At 32.1% G+C, this 21,267-nt stretch overlaps 2 protein-coding genes across 8 annotated transcripts in view; one reads left to right on the top strand and one right to left on the bottom strand.

Annotated features, from left to right (window-relative positions):
- Positions 1-21,267, top strand: part of sick (sickie) — a 677,587-nt gene that overhangs the window by 260,972 nt on the left and 395,348 nt on the right. The gene's annotated exons all lie outside the window — the stretch shown is intronic.
- Positions 5,585-8,590, bottom strand: LOC140438548 (uncharacterized). The gene is made up of 2 exons (XM_072528206.1): positions 8,054-8,590; positions 5,585-7,928 (listed from the first exon to the last, which is right to left on the bottom strand). The coding sequence occupies exon 2, from the start codon at positions 7,866-7,868 to the stop codon at positions 5,976-5,978; it is 1,893 nt and encodes a 630-aa protein (XP_072384307.1). The 5' UTR covers positions 7,869-7,928; positions 8,054-8,590; the 3' UTR covers positions 5,585-5,975.

Here is a 21,267-nt window from a genome sequence, read left to right as displayed (position 1 = left end):
AAACAAATAGTTCATAATTTTTTAAAATCACGGTTGTCGGTTCTTGTTATAATAATAAAAACAGTATATATAAGAAAATTTTTGCTCCTTTTAATACCTATGTATTTGTACTTGTTTACTTTAATGTGTAAAGTTTTTATCAACTGCGTTTAAGAAAGAAATTTATATTTAATAAGATTCATGTTTTGTGTTTTTTTAACGTTTTATTTTGACTGTTTTGGTTGTTTTTATTTACCTACTCAACTCTATTATATTATATTATCTACATTGTTTATTAACTTTTGTACTATAAAAATCTATTTTTTGAATAAAAAATCGTATTACCTATTAATATTTTTATAAAGAATGTACAACTTTCAAACAGATCTAACAAATGGTCTTCTTCTTCTTCCTTCTTGTATGTAGGCTTTAAAGCCTGTTTCTTCTTCAATATTAGCCTAATAAATTGTTTAAATTATCGCACCATCTTTTTCTTGGTCTGCCAATACTTCTTCATCCATTTGGTGACTTATCTCGTGCTATTCGTACTATCCTATCCTCTGCCATTCTACTAATGTGTTCGTTTCACTCCTGTTTCCGTTTTGTCACCCTTCCATTTATGTCTTCTCTATTGGATTTTCTTCTTATGTTTTCGCTTCTCTCCCTATCCAACAGACTTTTCGATGATATTCGTCGGAGTATTTTCATCTCTGTTGTTTCTAGTAGTCGTCTCGTTTTAGATGTGTCAGGTCTTGTCTCCACCGTATATGTTAATATAGGTCTAATTGCTGCTTTATAGATTCTTGTTTTTGTGTCTTGTCTTAGGTGTTTGTTCTTCCAGATTGTGTCATTAAGAGAGCCCGCCGCTTTACTTGTAGCCCAGTCTGGTTAAAAAAAAAAAGGTGGAAAAATGTTTCGCAGATATCTGAAGCTTTTAAGACATAGGTGGGGGATACTAGATGATAAATAGATGAAAAGATACTCCTAGTTTTACCTTGCGTTTTTTTTAAGCAATAATTTATGGTCACAATTTGATTTTTTGTCTATAAATTGTTTCCCTTATATTTTAAATAAACAATATTTATGTCATTTTTTTTGTCAAGAATATATTTATTTTACCGTTTTGTTAATTAAAATTGATAAATAATTTACAGAGATATTTGCAAAAAAGCAGTTTTTTGCACTAATTTATAAATTTTATTAATTTTTTTATTAACAAAATAAAATGGTATTAATACATTTAAGCATCAAGGAATTACCATCTTTTAGATTTGTGCGAAATTTCCCCCCGATCAGTCAAATATTTTATAAGTTATTTAATTTGTTTATCCCTGAGGCTAATTATTTAAACTATTGAGCTTGCCCTATGCATGATGCTAGACGCATTCAGCAAATTTCATAGGATTCTTTAAAACTTAGACTATCTCAGAAGTTAAATGCATATTGAGTTTTCATCGAAATTATTTACAAAATAAACGTTTGAAAAAGGGGTATGTTTTTTACTTATAAATAATTGTAATAACTTCTATATTTTTCAAGCTACAGACTTGTACGTACAACCATTGGATAGCTGGTAAAAAAGCTCACATTAAAAAATAAAAAACCTTCAATGACCAATAGGAACGAAGTTAGTGACTATTTTTAAAAAAATCATATCTTTAAAAAAAATTACATTATCTCGGCTTCCTTTGCAGCTGCAAGCCTCTTTTTTTTTTTAATTTGCTCGAATAGTCTGTCGCAGTATTAATAATGATGACATAATTTTCACCCCCCATAAATCTCGGAAAATCAACATATGTTTTTTCATTTTATACCAATGATGTAATAATACTTATATATTTTATAAATTAAATTTTAGGTAATTTTTTACACATTATATTATTATATTCCTTATATTAATTATAATTGTTTGTATTTTTATAATTAACAATATTGATTTTTATTCTATTTTTCTTACAAATATGATATACAATATTAATCTAATCTGCCTTAATGCTTTGATAAAATAAGTCGATTTTTTCATCACTTGCCTTATTAAATTTTGCAATGTTTATTGAACTTTATTTTTTTTATTTTCTTTACATACATTGGTTTAAAAGTTAAAATTTGGTTCATTTACTCGACATCACTGTCAGGTCTCAATTTTTTTGTTGCAGGTTGTTTGTCTTCACTTATTAAGTCAGTCTTTCCATACATTAACATATTAATGGGCGATCTTAATGCCAAGGTGGGTCAAGGTAAGGTAGGAGAACAAGTAGGAAAATATGGGCTTGGAAACAGAAATGACAGAGGAGATCGATTGATTCAATTTTGCCAAAGTGAAGACTTCGTAATAACAAATACCTTTTTCAAATTACCTCCTCAACGGTTATATACATGGACATCTCCACAACATACCAAAGAAAAAATAGTGAGAAATCAAATAGACTACATTATGATAGCAAGGAGGTATCATAATGCTGTTAAATGTACTAAGACGTACCCAGGAGCTGATATAGGCTCAGATGATAACCCGGTAGTTACTGTGATAGAGGCGAGACCAAAAAAGATTAGAAGACCACACAGAAAGGCACTAGATTTAAATAAACTTAGAAACAAAAATACACGACAAGAAACAGGAGAAGAAATAAATGAAAACCTCCGTTCAGTGCAGCAACAAATTAACGATACAAACAACGTTAACCAAAAATTAAAGTATATAAATACAGCTATACACACAGCAGGAAAGAAACATCATACAAAAACAACAACAAAGAATAAGGGGTGGATGACACAAGATATACTAGACTTGATGGAACAAAGAAGAAAGATGAAGAATTACCCAGACAAATACAAAGAAATAAATAAACACATAAAAAAGAGAATAAAATAAGCCAAAGAGGAGTGGATTAAAGAACAATGTGAAGAAATGGGAACCTATGAGAAAAAGTACGATGCGTTCAATAGGCACAAAAAAGTAAAAGAGATAACAGGAAGCATAAAGAAATGCCAAATAGGTAAACTTAAAGACAAAGATGGAAATCTTATTGTAGATCTAGAGAATAAAATAAAAAGATGGACAGAATACCTGAATGCATTATTTGAAGACGATAGAAACAACTTAACTCAGATAATCAATGCAATTGGGCCAGACATATTGAAAGAAGAAGTAGAATACGCAATAAGAAACGCTAAAAATGGAAAAGCAAATGGACCTGATGAAATTCCTACAGAACTGTTGAAGCTTTTGAATGATAAATCCGTAACCATAATATTAAATTTTGCAGCGAGGAGCTAAAACAGTTTCCCCTCCACTTTCCTATGCCGATCTTTCGAAAGTAACTTCGTTTCGAGATTTATTAAGTTTCGAAAAATTGGATGAATTTTATAGCTATAAAATTCAATATAAAGTTTAGATTTTCATTCAAAATTTGTGCAAATTTTACTTCTTAATGTTTATAAACAATGGAGATATAATTAACAAAAAAATTGTCGCTAACGTCGTTCCTATTGTTCATAGAAGGTTTATTTTTTTTTTTTTGTTTAATGTGAGTTTTTTACCAGCTATCTAATGGTTGTACGTACAAGTCTGTAGCTTAAAAAATATAGAAGTTATTACAATTGTTTATAAGTAAAAAACATACCCCTTTTTCAAACGTTTATTTTGTAAATAATTTCGATGAAAACTCAATATTCATGAGATAGTATAAGTCTTAAAGAATCCTATGAAATTTGTTAAATGTGTCTAGCATCATTCATAGTGCAAGTTCAATGGTTGGTTTAAATAATTAGTCCCAGGGATAAACAAATAGAATAACTTTTAAATTATTTGACCGATCGGGGGGAAATTTCGCACAAATTTAAAGGACGGTAATTTTTCAATGTTGAAATGTATTAATAACATTTTGTTTTGTTAATAAAAAAAATTAATTAAATTTATAAATTAGTGCAAAAAAACTGCTTTTTTGCCAATATCTCCGTAAATTATCTATCAATTTTAATTGAAAAAACGGGAAAATAAAGATATACTTGATATAAAAAAATGGTATAAATACTGTTTATTTAAATTATAAGGGAAAAAACTTATAGATAAAAAATCAAATTCTGACCATAAATTATTGTTTAAAAAAACGCAAGGTAAAAATAAGAGTACTTTTTCATATATTCGTCATCTAGTAATCCCCACCTATGTCTGAAAAGCTTCAGATATCTGCGAAACATTTTGCCGTGAAATCGATGATTTTTGTATAACCGGACTGGGCTTTTGCTTTTAAGCTTTGTTGTCGTACTTCAAAAAATGGTAATCTAAGAAAATATGTACAAAAATATTTAATTCAAATATTTTTTCATTTACTAAAATAAAAATCCAATAAAATCCATAAAATTCTTTTAAGCATTGTTGAATTATTTAGATGAGATATTTAGAATATTATTTCCAAATTGTAGTTCTGAAAATAAAATAGGTAGTAGATACAACACGAAATACTCGAAAATAGGTGGATAAAAAATGTTTTTTATTTAGTTTTTAGACGTTTAGACATAAAACGTAGTTTTACTGGTATATTGAAAACTTAAGATCAGTGGGGCCAGTTGATATTTCTGGGTAATTGTGGAGAGTATTAGGTAGGAGAGATAGGAAAAAGTTAGTTAATAGAATTATGAAAGTGGGACAATTGGTACAACAATGGGACAAGTGGTACAACAATGTACAAACTACTATGATGTACGGATCTGAATGTTCGGCAGTTAAAAAAAAGCAAATTGACTCCAAAATGAGAGTATAGGTTAAGATGGTTTGTTTATGTTTATGTTATACGAAAAATTACTGATCAGTAGGTTCCTGGAAGGATTGAGAGAAGAAGACCAAAGAAGACCTGGGGTAGGCATGCATAACATGTAGGTAAAGGGGATTGATATTGATATAACCCAAGATAGAAACTTATATGGATAAATGTTATTAAAGAAGCTGACCCATAGGGATAAAGGCAGAGAGAATGGTGATGATGAACATGTGTGAAATAAATTTATAGTGCAGCCAACCCCGCATAGAGATTTATGTAAAGACCATCTCGTGTAAATGAGAGATATCCGTTACAGTTTTGTCCTCATTGTGCTAAAAAATCAATACTTAAAAGATTGTATACCCATTAATCACAAAATGTGGATTATTAGATCGTTTAGTGTTATTTAAAAATAATATAGTAATTAAGATAATAATATGTCACTGGGGTACATTAAGAAGCTATAAAACAGATATGCACGTTGTATTATGTATTTACGGAAAATATTTATTATCTACTACGACAGAACTAGTAAACTTGTGATGTTCAAAACTACTGGACAAGGAAAACGAAGCCATTAATATACAGAATCTTTAAAACGAGATAATGAACGAGAATATTTATTAACAATAGTACTTATAGAAATGAGATAAATCAGTGTTTCTAATCTAAAAACAAAATCATTCACAAACAAACGAATGGACTGGGGACGAAGAGGAGACAAACAACGAAATAGAAGAAAGCCAATTATCGTATTAGAAGGTGCAACTTGTACTACTGTTAAACTGGTAACAAATTACTCAAAATTAAATGAAGAGAAAACACTGTAGATTTTCTCGTATATCGATGGTGTAGCACACAAATGTTGTAAGTGCTAAAGTTACTGTTTTGAGAAAAAGCGGTTTGAAGTTTAAACCTTTCTATTAAATCACGAATTCCTAAGAAAATCACAAATTATCTTCAATAACGTCAAAAGACAATCAAATATAAGTTTAATTAATAACATTTAAAAAAAAATGACTTGTAATATTTTTATTAAATACTTTGTTTCTTACCACCTTTGTGCATAAACATTACTTGGGAAACTGGTTCAAATTATGTTACGGTGAACAGATGATAAAACACAGGTTTTGATTCAAATAACAACAAACAATTAATCCTAACATTTTTCTTTAAATGAAATAACAAAATGTGTTAAAAAAAAAATTAAAACAAAATTTGCATATTAAAAAAAAACTATTCGTTTCCGTCCGGTAATAATGTTTCATTAGTAACAGGAATGTCATTAATAAAATGAGCGTAATCTTGTGGAATAATACCACAATTTAAAAGAGATAAGAGATCCTTCTTCTTTTTTTGGGATACCGGCAATCTGTGAAAATATTTTTGGGTTAGTGCTAATGACTCCCAAGTTTGTGACCTTCCTCTTAGTTTCCTTGTATCAGAAACATCTATGGTTAAAAAAGTATCATTATACAAATTGTATTTATATTTAATTAAAAAAGGATCTTTTTTCTCAAAACGAATCCATTTAATTTTTAGCCACTGAACCTTTTCTTTATCTGTATTTAAAGTATTGTTAGGAGTCATAAGGTCAGCAAGTTTCTGTAGATCATAAAAATCGTTGAAATTTAAATTATGTACACAGTATGGTTTAGGTTTTACTCTTGCAGCTGAAATTAGCACAGACCACTCTCTTGTAGAATAGATTTTTTTATGCTTTCTTGCTCTTTCGATTGTGGCGTGCATCGAATCAGCTTCCAAATAGGAGTGCCCTGTCTCCATAAATTTTAAATCGAAAACTTCCAAATGTTTAATTGTATTTACTGCATAGAGCAATGCGGCTGACACATACTTATTCCTGTTCTGGCCTCCACATGTATCACTGAATGTAGAAACATGCGTCACAGTTTCCGATAAGCTATACAAGTATTTAAGGAGACACGTTCCTATTTCTGTACTGCCTTTTTTCCCATGGGTTTCGTCCCATACATAACAATGACCTGTTGCATCTGACGCATCAAAAATTGTAAAATTATATACATTTAGCTTTAACTTATAAAATATTTGATTGTCTCCCGCAAATGGCACTGACAAAATTGCTTGTAAGTCAAATGTTGCGGCTCTAAAAGTTTGTCCTTTTTCTCTAGCGGCTCTTTCCTTATCTTCAGATTTCATCTGCATTGCATCCTTTTCTCTCTTTTTGTGACTGTCAAATTCCTCTTTTAATGGCTCCTTGTCTTTAGCAGTATTATAAGCATTACACTTAAAACACTGGTCCTTTTTCGGAATGAAAAAATCCAATGCTGGGTCATATTTGTGGAATATCTTCTGATAAACAAATTTAGAAACCTTGGTCACGTTTCGATTTTCACAGAAGCCAATGTATAATCTGTACATTTGGGATAAATTTAAATCTGAAGACAAATACTGTTTCGTTGAATCTCGCCGGCAATAGTGTGATTCCACACGTGGAAAACTATCAATGTGTTCCTTGACAAGCAACACATCTTGTTCCTTTGTAACATTATGAGGTCTTTTACCTTTTCTTTTATCAAATCCAGTGTAGGTATGAGTATTACCCACATTTTTCATACATGTTTCAATTACCCGATGGGAAATATTAAATGTTTTACAAAAAAAATTTAAACACACTCGAATTCTCAAGCCTTCGAAGTTTTTTAAATAAAAAATCCTTGAAGTTTTACGTCTTGACTGTTCTACTTGTTGTTTTCTTCTTTTTATTGGAACATCGGTCACTAATGAACTCAGGTGTAATTTTTGCTTATCATAGTCGCCCATTTCCCAGTATTCGCGACAAATAATTATTCTTAGTTCTTCAGTAATATTTTTTTCACATTTATACCTACATTTGGTGCAGTTAACGGGCAAAGGCTTCTTTTCTTCAACTGTTTTTCCACTCCTGTTTATATATTTCTTTCCACTAAGCCTATTTCTTTTCACAATGGACCTTTTCCATAAAAACTTATTACCTTGTTTTCTCTTCTTTGTTTTATTGTTTTGTTGTGCGAGCTCTTCCCGGTGTTGTTTCTGAATCTGAAGGTACGTATGACTCACTAGAATTTTCAAAAGGGTCTCTTTCACTTTCACTGTCATTGTTTGATGCATCCGAAAACATTTTTGCAGTCCCGGATGTGCTAGGAAGCTCACTTTGTAATCTGCTCACATCTACAAACAAAAATTACAAATGTATAAAATAGGGACTATTAGTTACCTAAATTAACCATTTTTAAAATTTATTTCATATTATTTATGAGGTTTTCTCTACAATTACTTGATATAATATTACTTACTTGATATACTTTCCGTGGATAGAATAACCTCAGACGTACTTATGGAACTTTCCTTTTGATGATCAATTATACTAGAATCTAGAAAACAAAACTTTTACTTTTAAAATTAAACATGTCTTATAAATAACATACCAGTTTTCCTTTGCATTAATGCCAATTCTAGTATTTTTGCCACCCTGGAAGTCATTTTATTACAGAAAATCAGGAGCAAGCACAAAATACTTTTGTCACTCAAGTAAACAATATTGTATAACCTCAAAATTAACACGTGTAAAGTGGTAGGTACACCATTTGTTGGATAAACCGTCAAAGAAATACATGCACAAATGTGGTAGGTGATTTTACAATAAGTGCGCATACAGATTTTAAGTGTAAAGTACTTATACTGAATGGCAGATGGCGCTAGAGGTATTAAATTTATGGATTTAATCTACCACCTTTGTGCATAATAATTCTATAGCTTTAAATATACTTACGTGATACTTAACTCATTTTTCCTACAGATTGCACTTACAACATTTGTGCGCTACACCATCGAAGCATGCGAGAAAATTTTGCCCGCAATATTTTCGACTGGTATAAAAGTTTATTGCCTGGTAATTTTCGCGAATTAAATTTGATCAGTTAAAATTTCATAAGCGAAAATTGCCAAAAGTCAACAAACTTGAATAAAACCAGAAGAAAATTTTGTTGGTAAATAATTTTCTCTCAAATGATATTGGACAAGACTATTTCACGATACAATGAATGCACCATATCAACGAAACATATTCTTTATTTATTTGTTAACAATATTAAATGTACAATTATTATAAGCTATAGTAGTTTGCCCATTCTTTTCTACCAAAGCATGATTTTGTTTATTATTGACCTGTAGTATTTGGGAACTCGAAGGTCCAGCTTCATTTGTTGTTCTGAGATTTTCGATCAACTTCTGGTGGTGACTGGAATATAGCTGCAGGTATGGTTTTAGAGAGCTTGCATTTGAGTGACCCGTTAATTTAATTAACTCCTGTTCAGAAACACCTTACTTGAACAAGGCAGACGCAGCTGAAGATCCATGAGAATGGTTTGTTATTTTATGTTCTTTTGTGTCTAAGTATTCTAATTTTTTCAGCTGATATTTTTGTTCACTTAGATACGGTGTTGATTTCAAGTGGACCGTTTTTAAACCAAGATCCATCGTTGTTTTTCTTAATTTTTGTCAACTCACTACCACAATCTCTTAAATTTTCTTCTAGTTTGATCTATGCTGATGATTTTAAGCTTTTTAAGACTATACATACTTCAAATGATTGTCAGTTACTACAGGAGGACCTGACCTCAGTTGTGGAATGGTTTAGGGACAACAATATGATCTTAAATATTAAGAAGTGTAGAGTCATATCTTTTACTCGCAAAATCGACTACATTCCAAATAATTATAGAATTGACAATTGTGTAGTATCTAGGAAAACCAAATGTAAAGATCTGGGAATATACTTACAGGCTAACATGAAATTTAATGAACACTATATAAATATTGTTAATAAGGCCTACAAAATATTGGGATTTGTAATAAGAAATTCCAAACACTTTAGTATAAACACAACCATTAGACTATATAACGCTTTAGTCAGACCAAACTTGGAATATGCATCAGTGGTATGGACTCCTGAAGCCAAAGTTCATATTAATCATATAGAAAAGGTACAAAAAAGATTTCTAAGGTATTTATACCTTAAGAAATACAATGTGTATACTCACCTTACGCCATCAAAAGAGTTGCTTCAAATATTTGGCTTGCAGTCATTAGAGCAAAGAAGAAACATGCATTGTGTTGTGTTTATTCATAATATCATTAACAATGTTAAATATAAGACATGTGGTTTGATCAACTTTATTAGGTTTCATGTGCCAAAGGTCAACCTAAGGGTAAACAGTAATGATCTATTTTCTTGTAGTCCATATAATTCTTGTGCAATAATAAACTATATGCAATATCAGTGTTATGAGTTAATAAAGATCTGCGATATAGACCTCTTTACCTGTAGTGTAAGGGATATTAAAAAATGTTATGAATAGATAAGTAATGGTCTGAATTTTAAAATTTTATTAACTTGTGCCTTTTTTTACTGTGTTTTACTTTCTGTGTTTTTATTTTGTACTTCTGTGTATATTGTAGTTTTTGTGTGTATATTTTTATACTAAGTAATGAGCACTCTTACATGTAATTACTACCTAGGTGGTGTTTGTAACTTTTAATAAAAATAAATAAATAAATCGTTCCAGTTTGGATGAACTGTAAGAAAGAGTCTGTCTAATAAAATCTTTGGTCCTCTTTTTTCCATTAATTTCAAAAATAATCTAACTGGGCATAAATTTTCGTTTGATGAATTTCTTACCAGCCTTTTGCTGCTTGAGAAACTTTTCGAACCATCTTGATTGCAGTTTACAGCCTCATTGCCTCCCCAAGCAAGTTCAAATGAGCAAAGGTGAAAAAACTTTTTTTGTGCCCCATCGGGGGTTTCCTCGTCGTAGCTTTGGATGATTTTTCATAGTTCTTCGGTGGATAATGCTTTTGAACTGGCCAATCTTGCACATTTGAAAGATATATCTGTTAAAGGGTCGATTTTTATGCCGTACTCCGAAAAATATAATTGACCGTATAGATTATTATACGTTTATGGTTTAGCTAGATATTAAACTCGCGAAAACAGAGTACCTATCTATAAGTGAAGAAGACATAGAAGATCTACAGATTGATGACAACGTAACAATCAAAGGAAAGGATAAATTCAAATACCTGGGGTTTATAATCACGAAAAAGGCAACAACAGAGGAAGAAATTACACAAAGATTAGGACAAACAAGAACAGCAATCCGACAACTTAACTCAGTATGGTGGGATAGACACTTAAATATGAAGACAAAAACGCAGATTTATAAAACATTAGTGCGAAGTATTATGACATATGGGGCTAAAAATTGGATCATAAACAAGAAAAACAGCAGTAAGATAGTAGCAACAGAGATGGAATGCCTGCGAAGATGCTGCAGAGTAACAAGAATGGATAGGAGAAGTAATGAAGAAATAAAGCAAAGAACATCAATAGAAACAGACATACTAACATATATAGAACAAAAAAGACTAAAGTGATATGGACATGTAAGAAGAGCTAGCGACAGCAGATGGATAAAGAGAATAACCGAATGGAGTCCCATAGGAAGGAGGAAAAGAGGACGACCCCGAAAATCCTGGAGGAACGAAGTAGACGACGCCATGAGTAAGAGAGGACTAAACGATGGAGAATGGAACAACAAAGAGAGATGGAAACGGTTAAGCGAGGGAAGGCAGTGAATACTGTAGAATCCCTAAATATATATATATATGGTTTAGCTGTTGGTACTGCCACTTTTGCTTCCTTTTTGGCGACCGTATAGTTCTGTGTCTGACCTATTTTCTTGCCAATGTTTATATAATCTCTTCTCTTATTTTTTCTTGAATTTCGTTGACCACCACCAGGTCTTCGTATTCTCGAACTTCTTTCCTGACGTTTTTCCAAGTATTTTATTAGCAGTATCTCTAATAATACTGGCTATCTTCCTCCAAATTGTATTACGACTTCCTTTTATGTTCTAACACATTTTTTACTATTTTCGGCCTGAATAATCCTTCTTTTTAATCTTTTAATATCCACCACTTAATTTTTTGTGGTCGTCTTTGATATTTTTGTTTCGTTTCGCTTTTTATTTCGATGTCCAGCACAAACAACTTAGTTGTTGTCTTACTGCTTCACTAAGTATTACCATGCAGTCCTTACATTCATGTATATCTGCTTTTCTTGTTAAAGTTGAGTTGCTCTCTTTTAAAATAATGTATTAATAATCGCCCTATCTCATGCTGTTGCTAATTTAAGTACCTATATCATATCTGGCTTCATTTCTAGTTCCAAAGCCTAGTCCTTCACGTGTTATTTCATATCATCCTATCTTGGATTGGCCTACATGTGCGTTAAAATGTTTAATTAGCTTCATTTTTTTCAACATGTTCGTAAAAAAATCATCTCGATATCTCTATTATGAAAGATTATACAAAACTTTAAATGTAACAGGTTTATACGGACATTTTACGCAAACAAAAGCAAAGAAACATTACTTAACAGAACTTTATTGACAAATACTTAATTTTAGTAAACTAGTGTAACTAAATTTGACAATTTGTTAAAATAATGCAACAGTTTGTTAAAATAACTGTAACAATAAGGGTAGATAAGGCAAGTCAAATCTCCGACGTTAGGAGCATTATTGGACGTCTCGAAAAAGACGTACATTTACAATTTATTAATTAACAAAAAATCGAAACAAAAATGTTCAATATCACCCATAATAAAGAGGAAAAAACTAAGTTATTTAAGATGTTAGTACAGTTGATATTAATTCCCCCAGATTTCCTCTGTCTGTCCTCTATTTAAACAAAAACCAAACCATCTAATTAAATCCTTTAATATTTACAATGCTACCAATTAAAAAATCTAATTCCTCTCGTTTTTATACCGAACAATTCCGCCAGTTGGAACGTGCCTTATCTGTAGCTTATTTACTTTTTACGATTTGTATTTGCGTTCCGTTATTTGTTTAAATAATTACAAATGGGTAAAGTTGATATTTTATTTAAGTCTCACGGTACGATACCAGAAAGCGCTAAAATTTTATCTTAATGTGGATATAACACAATTTTTTAATACGGTTACACGATTTTGTTTGTTACCGGAATTATCCTAGAGATTTAACGTGATTTTACGCAAATTGTATTGTTGCTGTCGTTGAGATAAAGGGCGGAGATCATTTAGGAAGTAAGCAATGCGAGAAAGATATAAACAAGAAAACAAAAACGAAAAAAACAATTATTTACAATATTTGAATCGCAAAAAAAACAAATGGGTTGTTCATAATACAAATATAGAAAGACTAAATGTACCTGCCTATATAAATGTAAAAAAAAAGAAACGAAAGGTATTTAAAATTTTATGTATAATCAGATATAAATGAACCTTTAACATAATGTAAAAAGATCACAAATAATATAATAATTATGTATAATTCGCTATATCAAGAGAATGTAAATTTAATGTTTAGTTAATCCAATTCATCTTTAATCATGATTAAACTTTAGAGATTGTCAAGAAAATGTAGAGAGAAAATTAGAGCTGCAAAGCAGACCCGTTAATACGAACATCATTCAAATTTACGCTCCAACATCAGAAAAGCCAGAAGAGGATATCGAGAAGTTCTACGCAGTTGTACAAAAAGCACTAAAATATACCAAGAAGATCGAGCTACCATCATCATGGATGGTTTCAATGCCAAAGTTGGCAAAAGCAGAATAGAAGATCGTCGGACGACTTTATATGTGGAAGTCACCTGCAGATGCAGCCAACAATATCATCAGAAACCAGACAGACTTTATTCTCATTATAAGATAGAACTCCAACTAAAGAAACTCATCAAAAATAAACCTAAACAGAACCGGGATTATGACACTCTAAAAGACCCCGTAGTTCGTCAGAACGTAAGAGATGTAATGAGAGAAAAACTAGAAACCGCTAATCAACAAGAACAGAGTGTAAAACAAAAATGGAATTATATCAAGGACTTCATGCTAAATGCGAGAAAAGAACATTTGGGAAATAAAACAAGAGTAAAAAATAAAGAATGAATGACTGATGACAGTCTACAGATGATGGACCAAAGGAGATTAATGAAAAAGAGGGACGCGAAGAAATACCAAGAAATTAACCAAACAATTAAAAAAGATATACGAAGAGTCAAGCAGACATGGTTGCAAGGAAAATGTAAACTAATCAAAGAGCTCCAAGTGTAACACGATCATATAAATAAACACCTAAAGATTCGAGAATCCACTGGTCAATACAAGAGGAGAAATACACACCTCCTCATAAACAAAGACGGGAACCTGGCAACGACAGTTAAGGAGAAGTTGGTGACCTGGAAAATGTACATCGAAGAACTTTTCTGGGACTACCGAGGTAATCTTCCAGAAATAAATTGCATGACAGGGCCATCAATAGTAGAAAGCGAGGTGAAAGCAGCTTTAAAACATTCTAAGAATGGTACGGCCACAGGTCCGGACGAAATACGCGATGAACTTATTAAGGTAAGTGAACACGAAGGAGTTAACTGAACTGTTTAATGCCATATACGATTCAGGTAATATCCCAGAGGAATGGCTATTGTCAACATTTTTAACACTACCAAAAAAACGATCAGCCCTATGAGTCCTGCATTTAAGATTTTTCTTAAAATCGTACACGCCAGAATTTACAAGAAATGTGAAGAAAATGTCGGTGAAATGCAATTTGGATTCCTCAATTCCATGGGTACACGTGAAACACTTTTCACCTTACAAGTCCTACTTTGGAGGTGCTGCGATGTCAGTTGTGATGTCTATATTTGTTTTATTGACTACGCCAAGGCATTTGACCGTTGTCAGCACCAGAAAATGGTCGCCGCCTTACAAAGAGTAGGATTGGATGAGAAGTACATTCGGATCATCATGAATTTATACTGGAACTAGCGTGCTCAAGTCAAGGTCGAAGACCAGCTGACCGACCACAAACCTACAATGGGAATAGAGCATAACATATTTACGGTCTACATTTATCAAGTTAAGATCCTTGCTGTGCTGCAGTGTTCTCAGTTTTTAGAACCAAGATGCGGATAGTGAGTTGCTACATTTTTCCATTGTTACTGTATGGAGTTGAAGCATGGACACGGAGGCAAGCCACTGAAAATTGAATGATTAAAGCCTTCGAGATGTGGATCTACAGGAGGATACTAAAAATATCATTTATGGACCATGTCACTAACGTTCAGGTCCTACAGCGCATGACAAAAGAAAAAGAAGTGCTTAATTTAGTGAAACAACGTAAGCTTAAGTACCTCGGGCACGTGATGCGGATCGAAGAAAAATATCGAATTCTTCAAATCTTAGAAGGCAGGATAAAGTATTTGGCATGAGAGGACCGGGATGCCGTCGTATCTCGTGGTTGAAAAACCTCTAACAATGGTTTAGGATGACTTCTGCGGAGCTGTTTAGCAGAGCAGTCAAAAAAACCATGATAGCCTTGATGATCGCCAACATCCGGACCGGATAAGGCACTGAAGAAGAAGAAGATGAAAATTTAAGTGGGCGCTTCAAAACTCAAAATATAGATAAATTTTCATTAATTTTTAGTCGGGGCATTTTTTTTGGTTTCGAATTCCTGCGAAAACCCTTAGTCCAATTTGAAACTATTGTCTACGAACTAATGTTAATACGTTCCAAATTTGCTTCACCAATTTTACAAAAATTACACCAATTTCCATGAAAAATAAACTCAACTTACCGAGTTGTGGTATCGCTCAAACTACGCCGTAAAACATTCCTCAGCGTAAAAATAAAAACTTTTTGTATCTTTCCAGCGGCATAGTTAAAATACGCTAACGATTTGTTTGCTCCACTTTTCAAACTTGAACCATACAAATTATTTTCTAATTTACAAACTTCTAAAAGAAACTACGAAATATTGCATCGTTAATGACCATTAAAATATTTAAAGTTAGGAAAGACAGGCAAGAAGCCAAGTTGGTAAATTCCAAAGACATAAATCAAACGTTCTTGAGTATCTCTAGAGGGATACGCTAACAAGTACAGATATTTTGCAATGAAAAGTTACGTTTTTATTTGTATAGTATAATGTTGACTGATTTGTTTCATTGTAAAAATTTGGTCTATTACTGATCTGGTTGCTTTAATAGACCAGAGAAATAGATAGATCTTTATTTAAATAGAAAAACTAATAAACATAGAATATTAATAAAAATACACTAGAAAATTGTTGATACGTTGTTTGAGCAACGTTTTAAAATTATTGAGACTAGTACATTTTTTTACAGATGTAGGTAGGAACCTTTTAAAAAAGAGCGAATTCATCGTACTTTTATACATTGTTCTAGGTATTTTTTTTGCCTTAGGTTCAAAACGTAGCCAGACAATTGGTTGAATATATAAAAACAATTAACTCTTACACTTCCTTTAGATTCATCACAATTTCCTAACCGTTTGTTCATTCACTTAATTTCCTAACCTTCCCATTGAAACACTATTGGGTCACTATACAAAAAGGATTGAACAGGAACACACGCTTCATGCTAAGGTGCCCTTCATAGCGACTTTTTTTCTAGGTATATCTATATGACTATTACTAAGTTCTCGGAAAGAACCGCATTGAAAATTTAATACTCGTCATTTCGGCACCAATTTTGGAGCCATTATCAAGAGAAATATGGTTCCGTTTAAGTTCGTGGTCTTATTAAGCCTACTCTCCTCACTTATGACGTACCAGTATCGTGTTATGTGGAAAAACAAGAACCGTCAAATGGCACTGAGTTCTCAATCTGCCTACTCTTTAGTGTCGAATGACTCACGGAGCTTCATTTTGTTATACACTATAAAAGCTACACCGATCCTTATTTCCTTTACCTTTATGTGCTTTTGTATCTCGAATACCTTTTTCCAAACATTTTATTTCCTGTGTCCATCCTGTGAGTGTACTACTACTGACATCCATGAGTTTTTACCTTGTCATTATTTTCCTTTGTCAATAAAATTAAATCTTGTATAAATTTGTGGACATCCATGTCATAAAATCAACAAGTTGTAAATTGATCAAACACTAAAACTCCAAAAATATTTACTTTTTTTGTACATCCGTAGATATAACAACCAAATATTGTTTGTCGTACAAGGTGAAAAAGTTTGATCAGAACACAACGATACATAATGCTTTCGTCAACTAAAGTTGAGTCATATGGAGCAAGTTTATTTAATTTTCAAGACTGTTCCTGTTATCTTTATACAAATCGTTATTCACGTTGTAATTTTTACATCACAACAATGGGAAAGAAAGCATAGAGAAAGGCAGCCCTCAGGTATAAAAATAGTCGCGGAAACTGAAGTCTATAAACCAACCATCGGGTCGTATTCCAATTCTTTTTAAAAATATATTTTCATTATGTCGTCTTGATCGGGAACGTTTTAATGGGTCATAGAACTTTTGGGATGATACAGAGAGCTAAAAGATTTATACCGGGATTATTCGGTAAATATGTGTCCTAAATAAAAGGTTAGAAGCATTTTTAAATTGATTAAATATGAGGATAAATTTTGCTTTTAGGGTAGGATCGATAAGTTTTGAGACCAAAAAAATAGTAACAGAATGTAACCCATTCTAAAACGAAGACAATGTGACAAAAATTAAAGGTAAAATAATTTACGGTCGATTTGAGATCGGTTTTTATGTCTTAAACACGCTGTCATTTTTTTGATTTAAAATATATATTTTTCCCCTATTTCGGTTTAATATCGAAACAGCATCCTAAGTTTCAATCGAAAATTCTCACGTCGAAATATCTGCTTTTTTTAAAAAGTCAGTATCCAAAGTCTTAAATAGTCAGTGTAAAAAGTTTTACGTTCGTTGAAAATTCAATTTCCTGATCGTTTAAAAAAAATACAACGGCGAATTTTCTCTGAAAATGAAAAACACTCGAATTCGAAAAAATTATTTTATTCTTTATGTAAGTTATATAATTATTCTTCTCTTTCATTTCGTGTGCCATAACCATGCATCCTTATTTTAGTTTCAGTATTTTCTTCTTTTTGACGTGACAACGTCTTAAATTAGGTTGTGGCTCGGAGTCACTCATGAAAAAGTGTAACGCCCGCTCACGTCTGTTACGATGAGTCACCGAACGAGAGAGAGGCCCGCCGGACCGGCGAATGCCTTGCGTCTCTCTCCCACTCAAACATGATCGGTCCGCTGCGCGCGCAGCACTAGAGAATTAGGCGCGTTTAATCGGTGCGTGCTTGTGTCTCTGTCTTTCTCGAGCGTTCTTGGCGTTGGAAAACCGAGAAAGCGTCATAATACAAGTTCACACGTGTGGTTAAAGTATCGTCAGCTGTGTCTGTAGTGAAAATGTGGAGTGCTTAGTATCGTCATTTACAACAACTACAACAATAAAGGTAAATAATTGTACACTAATATTTCATTATCGTAAACTATGATTGATTGATTAATTGTTAGATTGACACAAAAGTTGAGAAACTGAGTTTATAGGTTATGTCATACTATTGACAAATGTTGATAGTGTTAAGTAAATTATTAGTTTAAATCACTCTGCAATCAATCGTAATTCAGTCGATTGAGAAGAAACAGCGCGTATTGCTAGTCAAACATTTAAAATAACAAATTATAACCTCTAACCTGTCAAAACAAAATCACTCAAATAGAAATTAGTTAAGTTTAAGTTTACATGTACAATGTTTTAGTAAAAAAAATATATTTCTATAGTTAAAATTTGTGCAATTCTTATTTTCATTCAATTCCTTGTTCCTATTGTGCAATTTAATAATATTCATATCAATAAATATTCTACCGAGAAAAAGACGTTGTCACGTAAAATCTTCGCTCGTAAAACCGACTTTACAGGCAACCGATTTTTTACCTAATTTTGCGTTGAAATCTCCCATAATGATGGTATACTTTGTATCATTTTCTTCTAATGCTGTTATCAAATCTTCGTAGAACATTTCAACTACCTCTTCCTGATGTGTTGTTGTGGGAGCATACACTTGTATAACCTTGTATAACCTATAATAGTTGATCTTGTAATTATTATCGTGGTCTATTATAATACAAGCTACTCTATCAGAAACGCTTTTATATGAAGAAATATATGGTGTGAGATACTTTTTGACAAGAAATCCTACTCCATCATAAACGAAATATGTTTCGTCTATTTTCCCTGTATAGTATAGTCGATTTCCAGAGTTTAGATGCGTGTATTGTTCGCCTCTAAAATATATAAAATACGATTTTATATTTTCAAGGTCATAAGTTTCATTTTTGTGCAGGCCACACATATAATACCACCGCAATAAATTTCGATCTTTTCGAGTAGGCATTTTGTCTACGTGCTTTTGTAAAAATCTTCAAATTTAAAAATACTTAAAGAATAGGGGCAACAACGAAATACGATATTTTACCGAAACGAAATCGATGAATGGCCAAGAAACCCGTCACGTACAACTGATCATATTTAAGAAGTTTTTTTTTTGTTCATACGATCTTTTGAAATTTTGCCATTCCTTGTAAAAGAGAATTGTAACATTTTTATAATATAGATAGTATATATTCAAAATTGAAGATTATTATAGTTTTTTAAGATTTTATTGTAGTGCATTAATGGTATACTTAGTAGAGGGATCACAAGTGCCTTCATTATTTTAACGGCCGATCTAATGGTAAAGTAGTAAAAATATTCCGCCTTATAAATATTTTATTGTTGAACATTGGTAAGTTATTAGGACCGACTTAAATCCTAATTAAATAACTCTGCTCGTTTTTAAGGTTCTAAATTCTACGAACTTGAACTACTTAATATTTATAATTTTCACTACCTTGTGTACAAAAAAGGGTCTACATATGTGAAATTATTAATATAATTTCAGTGTATGAGGACTGTATTACATAGGGTTCAAAATAATTAGGAGGTAAGGTCCATTCGCTCATCGCGGCATATTTTGATAGATTCATAGCTGGAAACCTACAACACAAAAGTTCCTAGCTCACAGTATTAACAGCGTAAATAAACTTTTATTACAGACTTCTTTCATTGACAAAAGAAGAATTATTATAAATAGTGGAAGTGTATACTAAACCCATAAAATTTTCGGTAGTATACATTTAAAAAATATATTTCAGTTGTTATAACTATTTATTATATGGTGCAAATAAATAAATATTGATTGTTGGTAATTCGTAAAGTTCTATTTTATTTACTATTTAGTTTGTTTACTACTAATATTGCCTATGAGTACGTGTCCTTGGTTGTCTAGTAATTTCCAGCCACTGTTAGTCTGTCAAAAAGTAACTAACTTCGCAAAAAAATAATTACTAAATGCACTAGACAGTTGGGACTGGCAATAGCGGACCGACTATAGTAAAGGGTTACAGGGTATACAGATAATAGCCTAATCAAGTTTATAAAGTCTTGTGAATATTGCTGTTACACACACTCGCGGTATTTATAGGCTTTCATTCGCGATATTCACACGCGGTTGTTTCTCGTACGAGGGGAGCTGTCTTTATCGGTGTCTCAACACGTGTCTCGCGGTATTAACACTAAGATCAAGAGATAGAGCACATTTGCGTTTGTTGTCTCTACGATTCAAAAGAGGATTCGCGGTATTTTTTCGCGTAACTATCAAAGAGAGAGAGAGAGCGAGAGAGAGAATGTCTGTTACTAGCGGCAATCAACAGTCGAGAGAGAGGACGTCTGTTGCTAGCGAAAGTCAACAGGCAAAAGAGTACGTCTGTTGCTAGTGGCAGTTAACGGTCGAGAGAGAGGGCGTCTGTTGCTAGCGATAGTCAACAGTTAAGAGAGAGTGCGTTTATTGCTAGCGGTAGTCAACAGTCAAGAGAGTACGTCTGTTGCTAGTGGAGTCAACAGTCGAGATTCTAAAAGAGTGGGGTTAAAGTGAGAGTAGGAAGTTTTGGAGTAAGGTAATGATTTTAAAATTGAGCTAGGGAATAATAGGAATTAATACAGCGAAAAATATAACATGGTTTTTCGCATGTGAAAAATTGAACACCTTGTTATTAGGATTAATTTTGGGGTTTTCAATTAATTATTGTTTAAAGATTAATTTGTAAGATTATCTGTTGTGTCTAGTAAAATACAATGTATAATGTATGTCGTCCATGAAAAACAACCAGATGAAAAATAGTCTTTGAGTGAAAAAGTTGTTAGAAGTTGCGATACTTAGGGAGATATTGTTACAATGTGGTGAGCATAGAATTATGATAATGATAACATAGCAAAAGCTTCTATTTAAACCTGTCATTGAAAATTGTCATTTAGAAGAGGCTGCTCCCATTTAAGGGCAAGAATCAGTAAGGCATCAAAGAACCTATTTGACATTAGACAATCTTCTTAATAAACTCAATGGAGATGATAATGAAATTAAGTGCTGTAGAAGAAGTTTGTGAAAGTGAAACAAAAATAGAATATTTTTAACGAAAATAAAACAGTACGGGAGTGAAAATAAATCAATTATTTATATAGATGAGACGTGATTCTGTATACACGACACTCCATCAAAAGGTGGATTT

Source organism: Diabrotica undecimpunctata, chromosome 4 (assembly GCF_040954645.1).
Source record: "Diabrotica undecimpunctata isolate CICGRU chromosome 4, icDiaUnde3, whole genome shotgun sequence".
In the NCBI taxonomy this organism is placed as follows: domain Eukaryota; kingdom Metazoa; phylum Arthropoda; class Insecta; order Coleoptera; family Chrysomelidae; genus Diabrotica; species Diabrotica undecimpunctata.
The sequence above is the reverse complement of the archived record's forward strand: the minus strand, read 5'-3'. Positions and strand labels throughout refer to the sequence as shown.

Excerpts from the sequence above, each read along its gene's own strand:
- LOC140438548 (XM_072528206.1), bottom strand. The coding sequence starts at position 7,868 with ATGCATCAAACAATGACAGTGAAAGTGAAAGAGACCCTTTTGAAAATT.